Source organism: Heptranchias perlo, chromosome 24, assembly GCF_035084215.1.
Source record: "Heptranchias perlo isolate sHepPer1 chromosome 24, sHepPer1.hap1, whole genome shotgun sequence".
In the NCBI taxonomy this organism is placed as follows: Eukaryota; Metazoa; Chordata; class Chondrichthyes; order Hexanchiformes; family Hexanchidae; genus Heptranchias; species Heptranchias perlo.
Genome location: NC_090348.1, coordinates 10352623 through 10365763, shown reverse-complemented (window position 1 = coordinate 10365763; position 13141 = coordinate 10352623). Strand labels below are relative to the sequence as shown.

The 13141-nt window shown below is 39.4% G+C and overlaps 1 protein-coding gene across 4 annotated transcripts in view; it reads left to right on the top strand.

Annotated features, from left to right (window-relative positions):
* aebp2 (AE binding protein 2) overlaps window positions 1-13141 on the top strand; it is a 99859-nt gene that overhangs the window by 34795 nt on the left and 51923 nt on the right. For all 4 annotated transcript variants that reach the window (XM_068004739.1, XM_068004738.1, XM_068004737.1 and 1 more), the window contains exon 2: window positions 6220-6427. In XM_068004739.1, coding sequence (XP_067860840.1) covers window positions 6220-6427 — 208 coding nt within the window. The remainder of the gene's footprint in view (window positions 1-6219; window positions 6428-13141) is intronic.

Here is a 13141-nt window from a genome sequence, read left to right as displayed (position 1 = left end):
TAGGTTTAGAATAGTTATGGAAAGGGGCAAGGAACAATTAAATGTGAAAATGCTTAACTGGAGGAGGGCTAATTTCAGTGAGTTAAAAAGGGATCTTGCCCAGGTGGATTGGAATCAAAAATTGGTAGGCAAGACAGTAATTGAACAATGGGAGACCTTCAAAGTGGGGGTTGGTTTGGTACAGAGTTGACACATTCCTATGAGGGGGAAATGAAGGGTATCCAAAGCTAGAGCTCCCTGGATGACCAAAGATATAGAGATTAAAATGAAATGGAAAAGGGAGGCATATGACGATTGTAAGGTTCATAATACAGTAGAGAACCAGGCTGAATACAGAGAGTACGGAGATGTTTTTTTTTAAAAAAGGGAATGGGGGCAGAGAGAATATGAGAATAGATTAGCGGCTAACATAAAAGTCTTTTATAAATAATAAAAAGGTAGCCAAAGGAAGGGTGGGACCGATTTGGGGACAAAAAAGATAACCTTGTGGAGGCAGAGGGGCATGGCTGAGGTACTAAAAGAATACTTCGCATCTATTTTCAGTAGAGAAGAGGATGCTGCCATTGTAGCAGTAAAGGAGGAGGTAGTAGCAATATTGGTTAGGATAAAAATAGATTGGCAGTACTCAAAGTAGAAAAGTCACCCGGTCCAGATGGGATGCATCCTAGGTTACTGAGGGAAGTAAGGGTGGAAATTGCAGAGGCTCTGGCCACAATCTTCCAATGGGGATGGTGCTGGTCCAAAATGGGAAGAGGGTTAAACCCTGCAATTACAGGCCAGTCAGCCTAACGTCATTGGGGGATCTTTGAGTCAATAATCCGGGACAAAATAAATTGGCACGGATTTGGTAAGGGAAAATCATGTTTGACCATCTTGATTGAGTTCTTTGAAGTAACTGAGAGGGTTGATGAGGTTAGTGCGGTTGATGTATATATTTTTTTATTCGTTCACGGGATGTGGGCGTCGCTGGCAATTAGGGATGGGCATTTATTGCCCATCCCTAATTGCCCTTGAGAAGGTGGTGGTGAGCCGCCTTCTTGAGCGAGATTTTACAACTGAGTGGCTTGCTAGGCCATTTCAGAGGGCAATTAAGAATCAACCACATTGCTGTGGGTCTGGAGTCACATATAGGCCAGACCGGGTAAGGGCGGCAGGCTTCCTTCCCTAAAGGACATTAGTGAACCAGATGGGTTTTTACGACAATCCGGTAGTTTCATGGCCATCATTACTGATACTAGTATTTTAATTCCAGATTTTTATTTAATTAATTGAATTTAAATTCGCCAGCTGCCGTGGCGGGATTTGAACTCATGACTCTGGATTTTAGTCCAGGCCTCTGGATTACTAGCCCAGTAACATAACCACTATGCTACCGTACCCTGTGGACTTTCAAAAGGCATTTGATAAAGCACCACATATTAGACTTAACAAAATTAATGCCCATGGGATTAAAGGGGCAGTGGCAGTGTGTATACAAAATTGATTAGGGGACGGAAAGCGGAGTCGTGGTGAACGGTTGTTTTTTAGACTCGAGGGAAAGTATACAGTGGTGGTTCCCAGGATTCAATATTAGGATCACTGCTCTTTTTTGATATATATTAATGACCTGGACTTGGGTATAGAGGGTATAATTTCAAAGCTTGTAGATGACCCGAAACTCAGAAATGTAGTAAACAATGTGAAGGATAGTAACAGACTTCAGGAGGTCATAGACTGGTGAAATGGGCAGACACATAGCAGATGAAATTTAATGCAGAAGTGTGAAGTGATACATTTTGGTAGGAAGAATGAGGAGAGTCAACATAAACTAAACTAAATGGTACAATTTTTAAAGGGGGTGCAGGAACAGAGAGACCTGGGGGTGCGCATACTCAAATCTTTGAAGGTGGCAGGACAAGTTGAGAAGGCTGTTTCAAAAAGCATATGGAATCCTGGGCTTTATTTATAGAGGCAGAGTACAAAAGCAAGGAAGTTATGCTAAACCTTTATAAAACACTGGTTAGGCCTCAGCTGGAGCATTGTGTTCACTTCTGGGCACTGCCCTTTAGGAAGGCCTTAGAGAGGGTGCAGAAGAGATTTACTAGAATGGTGCCAGGGATGAGGGACTTCAGTTATATATGGAGAGATTGAAGAAGCCTAGGTTGTTCTCAGAGAATGTTAAGGGGAGATTTGATAGAGGTGTTCAAAATCATGAACGGTTTTGATAGTATCTAAGGAGAAACTGCTTCCAGTGGCAGAAGGGTCGGTAACCAGAGGACACAGATTTAAGGTGATCGGCAAAAAAGTCAGAAGCAAAATGAGGAAACGTTTATTTACGCAGTGAGTTGTAATGATCTGGAATGCACTGCCTGAAAGGGTGGTGGAATCATATTCAATAGTAACTTTCAAAAGGGAATTGGATAAATACTTGAATGGAAAAAAATTTACAGGGCTATGGGGAAGCAGCAGGAGAATGGGACTAAATGGATAGCTCTTTCAAAGAGCTGGCATAGGCACGATGGGCTGAATGGCCTCTTCCTGTGCTGTATCTACTATGATACTATGTTCCATTGAGCACACTTTTGACTTGATTTCTATTTGAATAAATTGGACAAAATTATGGAAGCACAAGTTTGCAGCCAACTAGGTGGTTAATTTTTCCGGTTTCAATACGTGGCGGGAAGAGAGCAATAATCCTTGCGTTACATGTGAGTACCATTCAAACAAATTGAGCATAGGTTTGAAAAAGAAGCCACACAATAAATTCAGTTAAAATGGCAAAGCCAAGTTGCCACACAAAGCTCAAAGTTAACACTGACCTACTCTCAACCAGTGGAGTTATGCAGCCAACCCTGTTTGACGTGCTGTTGAGGGATGGGACAAGGAAAAGCTGCAATTTTTGCTGCTTTACATGCTACAATAAAAGTTGCAGTTCTTCTCATTTTGTGACTGAGCAATCTGCGGTTTGCCCAGTGACCAAATATGTGGGCAAGATGCAAAATGCTTCAAGACAAGCAGCTACCGGAACTATTTCAGAAACTTGTTGAGTTCAAGAATCGGGTGAATGTTCAAAGTAGTAACTTAATTGTTGACTGGCCAGCAGATATTTTAAGGTGCCTGACCATGAACAGGTTATTTGCATGCTGTGACAAAATGACTCGTGCTACAGAAGTGAAATTAGTGGATAGCCAGCTTCTGCTGTTGCTATGGTTGGCTTCAAGTTTTATTTTCCAGTGTGGCAGTAGTAGGGATAATGTGATTACAGTGGCGAGAGATGGGCTGAGTGCTGACGAACTGGAAAGGACATGCTAGACCTTTTGCAAGTTGCTTTTATTGCATACTATCATGCAGCTTTTATTGCATACTATCAGCAGCTTCATGTTATCATCGAAGCTGCTGTCAAACAAAAAGCATGGAAGATGGTCATTAAGTTTGGCACAGTTTTCTGCCATTCCCAGATGTTGACACAAACTTTGTGTAGTTTGTATCAAAGTGGTCTATTGACCCAATGAGATATAGAAACCACATTGTTCTGGCTGTAAGTTGATACGGTTTCTATCATTGATGTGGTAAACATGTGACAATTACTTGGTGGCTTTTTTGACTGCAGAAAGAGCATCTAGACAAAATGGGTCACATCTGCATACTCTCAAATGGTAAACGAGATGCTTGAATCTGTGTTTCTATGGAGGGTATTTCCTCCAATTCATGCTACAGCTGATGCCATGACCCAGTGCATGGAAAAGATTGTGGCAAAGATGTTTGGAATTGTGGTACTAGCCAGAATACCTGCTGAGAAGGCAATTGTGATCTTCAACATCCAAGGCACCGCTCAAAGGAGCGCTGAGATGAAAATAGAAAATTCCACAAGAAGATGAATGAGAGATTATTGGCAACCATGACCACAACTATGAATAGTGTCAAAATATAGGTGAAAGAGCAGAAATGCTGAACCCTTCTGATTTGTGATGGATAGCGAGGCTCATGTCCATGCAAAGGAACTAGCCAATTATCTGGTTGAAGAGGCGGGAATATTGATATTAGCATGCTGTAATTGTGGTGTGACATGCGCATTCAGTTTCCGCTTTGATGCAAGACGTGTGCTGCAAAACAGCATCGATGTATAGCACAGCTTCAGATAACTGAATGAAGTTCCACAGAGGGGGATGTGCAGCAACCAATCTTTTTTTTAGAATTTTAAGAGTTTTATTTACTTTTACTTTTTAAACTTTTTCTGGTTTAAAACTGAATTTTAAAAAAAAATTGATCCTTGGAAACTAATGACCTGATTTGAGTGGAAAATCAGAAGACGTATATAAATTTTAGACGAAAGAACCAGACAAAACACGAAACTTGTCCAATTAAGCTCTTTTTTTTCTCAAGAAAAACTAAGAAAAGTTTACTACGTATAGTCAGCCGGTCAAAACTTGGACACTACTCTTGTACTACTTGTTTAACAGTAGAGGATATATAATTAACTATCGTTACTATTGCAAAGTAATACATTAGTTGGTGATCTTGTTTCTGGTTTCTTGACCAAGGGTGACTCATTCACAAGTGTTGGTTTGAGGCCAGAGACTCTGATGTAAAAGTTGCCTGTTAAATACCATTTCTTCTCCATCATTTTATCACTCATACATAATAAATATTTAGTGCAGACAAATTGTGATCATTAACCAGTGTAAGATATCCTATCTGTCCTGAGAGAGGCTATAATACTGTACTTCTATATGCATACTAAGTTTTCCATATGGATCCTATGTTAATGCTATCTGTCTCCTTTGTTTGTTTGTTTGTTTGTTAAAGAATGTTGAGGATACACTTGAATTAAAAGACATTTGTGATAGTTGAGTTGGGCAACAGAGGTTTATTTTCCAGAAGGTTGCATTTTTAGAGAAAGTGTAATGTTGCATTGGAGCTTAAGGTCGTGGGTAATCTCCTATTTTATATCTATTCATCAGTAGGGTCATGAGCCAGTTAGTCATTCCTTAACTCTTCCCCCAAGTTCTTGCTCACCAATTACATTGGTTATGGCTTTCTGCTATACAGAGCTGCAGTTCATGCTATAAATGTGATGTGTGGGAGTAATTCGTGATTACAGCCATAATGGTGGAACAGCTAACAAAAAAACCTCTTAAACCTCAATTAACCTGATGATGCCTAATAGACCAAATGTTCTTGACATTTTTGCTAAGGCCCTCTTGGTATTTTAAAAGATTAATAATGGTAGACTCTTTCAGCAAATAATTTAAATAGTGGATCCAGTCTGGTAGCAGAAACTAGATGCTGGGAATTAGTTAGAATTTAAGTATCACATTATTTTAGCTTTCTGGTGATTTAAAGATAGTTCCTGATGGACACTGTAGCATTGACCACGTGTTGTAAAACTCCTAGAATTACATAGAAAGTATAACACTGAAACAGGCCCATGTTAATAGTTTTCCTCCACATGCACAGTAGTCCTAATCCTATATGCTTGCTCTGATCCCATATCTCTTTCCCCCTTTCCTTCAACCATCTAGCTGTTCTTAAAAGTTATCATGGTCTCTGCTTCAATTACTAACTCCTGTAGTAATTTCCACAATCTCACAAACTTTTTTTAAAAAAGTTTATTTTGCTCTTTGCCCTAAATCACTTACTTTTAATTTTTTACCTGTGTCCTTGTTCTAGACACTTTAATCACTGGAAACAGTCTCTTTATATCGACATTGTCCCATCCTTTCATACTTTCAAGCACCTATCAAATCACCCTTAATCTCCTAGGATCTATTGAAAGCAACCCTAGTTTTTCAAGTCTGTCTTCATATTTGTATTTTCTCATACCAGGCAACATCCTACTGAATCTGCACTGTACCCTCTCTAATCCCTCAACATCCTTCCTATAGTGTGGAGCCTGAAACTGCGCACACTACTCCAGCTGTGGTCTTAATATGGTTTTATATAGATTCACCATTACATTTGACTTTTATATTCTATACCTCTTGCCATAAAACCCATTTTCAACAAGCTTTTTTTTAATATGACCGTATCCACTTGAGATTACTCTGGCAAGTCTGCTGTAAATGAAGTTGGGGCAAGGACTGCATAAAATCACATTTGCTGTTTAGTTTAGCACAGTGCAAGCATACCAAGAGAGATATTCCTGTGAAAGAGGAATATCTTTTTATACAGTATTTACATTATGCATTGTGGATGGATGTTACCTTGCACTCTATTAAAAATACTGCTTTTTCTTCAAAGTATCAGCAGCACCTTAATGGATATGGACAGTACCATCTCCAGTGGACGCTCTACTCCAGCGCTGATAAATGGTCACGGAAGTACTACTTCATCAGGAAAGAATATCACTTACAACTGCTGCTGGGACCAATGCCAGACCAGTTTCAGCTCCAGTCCAGATTTGGCAGATCACATCCGTTCAATACATGTGGATGGGCAACGTGGAGGGGTCTGTTTTCTTTTTATTCCTTTTACATTTAGATAGCTAAGTGACCAGATAAAGTTTAATTATCAGTGCATAATGAAGTCGAGTAGTGGTTCCTTGAGATTAAATTTGTAATAAGTCAGGTACTTGCCAACCAAACTTGTCCGTTGCAATGTCCTTTTGAATAGAATTGCTTACCTCCAGTTTGGATGTAGTTTAGAAGGACTTGTGTTACGGACTGCATTGGCTTGTGCAATTACATTACTCATCTGTTTTTGATTGGTCATAGTAACACAAGAAGTGGTGTTTCATATTTGTGCTCTCTGAAGTCTTTACCACACTCGCCTCGTGCTCAGGTTCTTGGTATTAAATGATCCAGCAAGGCACTGACCTTTTCTGCGTGTACTGCCTTTTCCTTCCTCTCTCCCTTCCCCCCTACGGTAAAATGTAAATGCATTTTTATTTTATGTGAAGCCACGTGTTGTGGACCTGATGAGCAGCATGCTTTGTGGCTGCCTTCAGTTCTGCTCTGAGCTGGCTGCCAGGAGGTGTGTTGTGTAATATTTCACTTCTTCCAGTGGGAAGATGCCTGACTTCTTGTCTGCTTCCCTGAAAGAATGTCAGATCATCAATCAGCATGGAAGATTGAAAATTAAATTGATATTTCTTCACATACATTGCATTTGTCACTGTTTCATTGCTTCTTCCCTGCTACCCCCTCCAAATTTTGTGTGGTAGTTTCCTCCGTTTGAATTCTACCTGCCTTGCACCACTGTCCATGATGTGCTCCTCTTAGCCACTGCATGCATGAATGTGGCTTGGCTTGTTTTCATCTCCATTCTCCCTGTAGGGGAACTGTGAAGCCAGAACTTGGTGTATTTGACTCTCCTCCCTCCTCCTTTCTGAATGCCGTGACACAAATGTATGATGGATCACACCTTTTGGTACAAATAGTAAGAATCATAATTCCTTGCTTTAATTGTGCTGAATTGTTGGGTGTAATGTTGAATGTTCATCATAATATAGGCTGTTGGGAGTCCTTGCACAACATTGGGACAACAAAAAATCTCCCGTTTTTGTTTTTGATTAGAGCTGGAATGGATTTGATATCCTATTTTTAAATCCATAGAATAGGATTTTGTTGAAAATGGTCTAAATACTAAATTGTTGGATGTGCTTTACTAAACCATCTTCATAGAGAAACAATTGATTCTGTATCACTTTCCAGTAAGATGGTGCAGCAGTTCTATTTTCATACTGTCCATATGGAATGTTAGTGTACAGCAGCTTACACTTGGTTTACAGGAATTATGTTATGACATTTATGCAAATGCCACTTTTTTAAACAGTTAATTTCATCTCCGTTATCCTGTGCCTATCTTCAAGCTAATTTTTGCAGTACACCCATGTTACTTCTTGCCTTCTCCTCAAAATCTATTTCTTGAAATAACTGTCTTGTTTTTCTGCTTCTTTCTGTCTCTTGGTTAGTTTCTTTCTCACTGCTTTCTCAGTTTCTATCGTGCCTCTCTCAACTTTTCTCTGTCGTACCTGCCCACACAGACCAGAGTAACAGCCTAATGTTCCATGAAGATTCAGTAACTCAAATCACAAGATGTATCAAGCTGTCTGCCATTCAACATTGTTTAAAAATAGATAGTATTAACTTGAAATTTACAATAATATAGTAAGTTTACACATCATAGTAGCAGATCTCTTATGTTGTTGCTCATGGGTAGTCTGAAACCTGGAATGTGCTTTGATATTTACTGCTGTTTGACTTTAACCTAAACAAGATGATGATTCACAGATTGTACAATGCAGCAAATTTACCAAAACAATATATTTGACTGGAGATAAAAAATATTACATACTTCACTGATATTGAAAAGGTACATGGCAAATCAGGTATATTTGTAATACTTCTTACCCACCACTTTACAAAACTTGGTGTAGCTATGAGTAACTCTTCTCGCCTAAGCTCTCTTTTCTCGCCACCCCCCCAAAATCTCCTGTTACCATTCTTACATCATCAGTCTTCCTTTTATTATATTTTATACAACGGATTTTTTTTCCAGTTTTGCCCTTTGCTTCCGACCATCGATTTTTAGTTTTGTTATTGCTGTAGCGCTACCTCAGGAGGGAGGGGTGGAGAAGGTAGCGGGGCTACATTTCCAGTGGCAAACATCTGAATACAGTTATTTGCCATGATTCGGGCCTGGTTGACAATGCCCGCAATATCAGGCCCACATCAGTGCCTTGAAAACACGCTCTTATTTTACATTTAGTCAACCGAAAATTGCCAAACAAGTATAACCGTTTTTTTCGGCCAATCACTGGTTGTTGCCCTGCAGATGTTTGGTGCTTATGAGTGACACCTGAGGCTGCACTTTCAGGTGTGACATGACTGATGTGTGCTCGACCCCAGACGTTTAATTATATGTGTACATATAGATGTATAGGATTGATGCAGATTGCGATGCAGTGGTTCATGGGAAAGATCTGCTTGTAATGCAGCCAGCAACTCAGCATTGCTGTAGGCAAAAGGGAAGTACTTTTAGCCGTGCCACTTTATTACTTGTAATCCATTATGCATTGAATTATAGCCTCGGTTTTGCTCTAGTTGCTTCTCGCACAAAAGCAGTGGTTATTATACTGCTTTTGAGTTTGAAAATTTGGCGGAAAAACCCAGAATAATTCTTGTTTTAATTTTAGTTGAATTTAAATTTTTTGTCCAACCGATCATAGAATTGATTAATTATGGTTATGTTCACTTCGATTTTTATGTGAAATTGCTCCCCCCATATAGACATAGATCACGGTTTTCTGCTTCTGTGCTTGCCAGCACACGATTTTCCTTCCATTCACTAATGAAGGAAATCTCAGGCTTGCGAGCAAAGGAGCGGCAAATCCCAGGCTAAGGATCTATTAGAATACCTACTTAAAATGGATCTTAAAGTGGAAAACTTTGTAAAACATAATGAGATTGATGTAAATATGTAAACCTAATGTCTATTTCCATATGCAAAAAGTAATGTACAAATTTGTCTGAATCTTTACCCAAGGTCACTAAATTCTGTTAAATTTTTAAAAAATATTGGTATCCCAGCATTAGGATTTATATTTTGTCACAGTCAGGTTTTTTTATGGTGGTCAGGTAGGTATGTGTTCAGTGTGTTGAAAAGCTCTGCTCCTATTGAATGCACTGCTTCTTCTGGATTTGTTTTTTGCTATGGTCCAACCTTGTGCTCTACTTGTGCTCAATGTGTGTAATGTACAAAATCTTTACCTTGTACTGAGAGGTGATCACTGGAAGTTAGATGATGTAATTAGCAGAGAGCTGCAGAGGAACTGATTTATCTCAATTTCTCTCCCATATCTCACCAGAATTGCAATATTGTCATTAACCCAGTCAGGTTTTAACATTTCTGATGTAAATATAATTATGGTAATCTGCAACTAGACATGTCGTAATTTTAAAAATATATCCTGGTGTGTGGTGTTTTCCCATTAGAGATCCAAGTAAAAATGTCTGGAACAGAAGCCTGTTACCATTGAATATTAAGAACACCACTTGAGCCGTTACAATTTCAATCACTGGAATGTTTTCTATGCAAGGTTGAGTTGGATTGTTTAATTTTACAATGTTCAGTGGTTTTTAGAATTTCAGTGAAGATTTATGGTAGTAAAACTTCACATCTATTTTAACTGTTTGAAAACACCCTAATTATACAGTTATTAAATTTGTCCTTTCAAATTTGGGTTTTGTCTGGAGAGAGCACTTTGAGCTATATAGTGCAAGGTGAAGTATTGGTGAAACTGGTCTATCATTAGTGACTGTTATGGTGGAACTAACTTGAGCTAATTTAAACACATGAGTGTTTTGACTTAAGTGTGATTCTCTTTCCCCGCCCCCGCCCCCCCCCCCCAACCATGCCTAAGACATTTTACCAATACATTAAGCCTAGTAGCAATGCTGAAATCCAATTTTTTTGCCAATTGGAAGCCTCTTTTGAACATTGTACTCTCTGGCATGTGTGTTGTGTGTTTAAGGAAAGTAACACAACATCTTAAAGAAGGAAGAAGAAATAAGCATTTTCAAGAAAAGATGGAGTTGGTAGAAAATTAGAAAGCAAAAGAGGGAAAATGAAACTTGAGAGTTGCTAAGTGCTAGGTCTAGAATTGGTCACATTGGGACGGGTTTAGTACTGAACTCTGACCGGCCCTGGTGGTATTTCAAACTTGATTACAATTAGATAATCTGCATAACTATATTTTTTCAAATTGATGTACAGTTATCCTTGACTTTTTGGCCCTATCCTCAAGATGAGATGCCTGCTGCTGAGGAATAGATCAATTTCTCACTATGTTGCCAATTCTAGGTGCCAAAATCTCCTCCAGATTGGGTAAAGCAGGAGTCAATGCAGAATGAAGTTCATTTTGCTTTGCTCAACAAGTACTTAATCCCAACCCCGAAAAGCAACCCTTCAATACCCCACTGTCCAATTCAATTCCCATATTGGCCATGTCTGCAGCCTCTTTGAGACTTTATATTTAGTGGGTACTGCTGCAAAACTAGGGGCAGTTTTGTGCTGTGGACTGGAAACTGGGCTGAGACTGTCCTAATTTATGTCATAAGACCGTTGTAGCTGGCAGAGTGTGGGCTAAATTCAAGCTCTGGCCTAGAGGATGAAAGGACAGCATGTAATTCAGTTTGCCATTTAGTTCCAATACATGTCATAGATTGAGTGTATTCTGACATTAAACCATGTTTTTCTTGTGTTTGTGAAGCTTAGATATGACTGTGATCAGTGGAAGGATCTCTGTCTGTTACCATGTCTGTTCAGATTGAGGAAGCCACTGATGTACTAATGTGCCTCGCCATGGAGTGGTAAGACAGTGGTTCACATGGAATGTTTCCTATATGGCAAGGTCCTGACCTCTGCTGGGTTACTAGAGAAACACTTGTCTTTATGAAGGGAATGAAAACCTTGTTGACGAATCATACCATGCAACATAGCTAGACTTATCACCGTGCAGTTTCATTTCAATGCACAAAGATGGTACCAATCTGAAAGTGTGAATTATATGAATCAGTTTCTTGTTATTTCTTCTCCTCACCCCCAGTTCTTTGAGCACAAAATTGAATTGCTAATGGAATTCTGTTGTTTTTTCCCTAAAATGTGGTGCAAATTGACTGACTACTGGAAATAAATTAATTCTTGGTGATAACAAGAAAATTTTGGTTGAAAATAGCCTATTTGAACCTCATCCTTCAGAATACCAACCCTGATGTCTTCCCATTACAGCATATGGCTGGTTCTTTAACAAGTCCAGTGTTCTGACTTCAACCACTCTTTCTGGCAATCATTCCATCAAGCTTTGTGCAAAGAATTATTTGGCACCTTTTGTAAACTTGTCCTTCATAACCATGCACCTGTGACTTCTTTTAACCTGGCATATCTGAAAGCCTTGTCACAGTCTTACTTTCCCTATCTCTTTAGGCAACTTGTATGGCACGGTAAGGTCCCCTCCCCGGTAGTCTCTCTGAGCTGAGTCCTAGCTTATCTTCTTCCAATTCATCCCTATAAACTGGAGATCAGCCTTGTTACTGTTACCTGCATGGCCTTTAGGGGCTGGATGGTTCCTTTTGTAACACTGGTATTTCAGTTGCCGCCTGACCAGGTCAGTTTCAGCATGATGTCTTGGGATTTGAATTGACCTGATTTGGTACTATAACCAAGCATTCTGTTTACTTTGTTTATTGCCGTCTCTTACTGGACATGCTGAGCGATGATTCGGCTAACACTTCTAGATCCCTTTCAACTTGGCAAGTTTTGTCACCAAGTACCGCAAATGCCTCCTAATTTTTTTCCAATGCGTAGTTCGTTGCATTTATCCTTCATGTGCCACTGAGCATCCCAGGTGGATATCCTGTTCAGCTGTCTTTGTAAGATCTTCAATGCCTCTGAGTCCACAGCCCCTTTGTGTTACTCATCTATGTCAGCACCAGTTGGCTTACCTCAGCAAGTTTATAGAAGAGGTGTCCAGATTACAGACCAGATGAACTTGAATCCGTTTTTTAAAATCTTAATTTGTGCATATTAGATTTCTGTTGCATTATTGTTTTTAATATGCAATAGCTCCCTTAAATAAAAGATCTGATGTTGCACACCCTCAAATCTAATGCATTTTTATGGCTTGAATTCAAAGGATGTGCAATGGTTTTAAATGACTCAGAAATGGAGCCTTATAAAAAGGATCAGCAATCTTTGAAGGTGGCAGGACAGGTTGAGAAAGCGATTTTAAAAAAGCATATGGGATCCTGAGCTTTATAAATAGAGGCATAGAGTACAAAAGCATGGAAGGTATGTTGAACCTTTATAAAACACTGGGTCGGCCACAGTTGGAGCATTGTATCCAATTCTGGTCACCACACTTTAGGAAGGATGTGAAGGCCTTAGAGAGGGTGCAAAAAAGATTTTCTAGAATGGTTCCAGGGATGAGGGACTTCAGTTACGTGGATAGACTGGAGAAGCTGAGGTTGTTCTCCGAGCAGAGAAGGTTAAGAGGAGATTTTGATAAAATGTTCAAAATCATGACTGGTTTAGATAAAGTAAATTAGAGAAACTGTTCCAGTTGGCGGAAGGGTTGAGAACCAGAGGACACAGAATTAAGGTGATTGGCAAAAGAACCAAAGGTGACATGAGGAAAAACTTTTTTACGCAGCGAGTGGTTTAG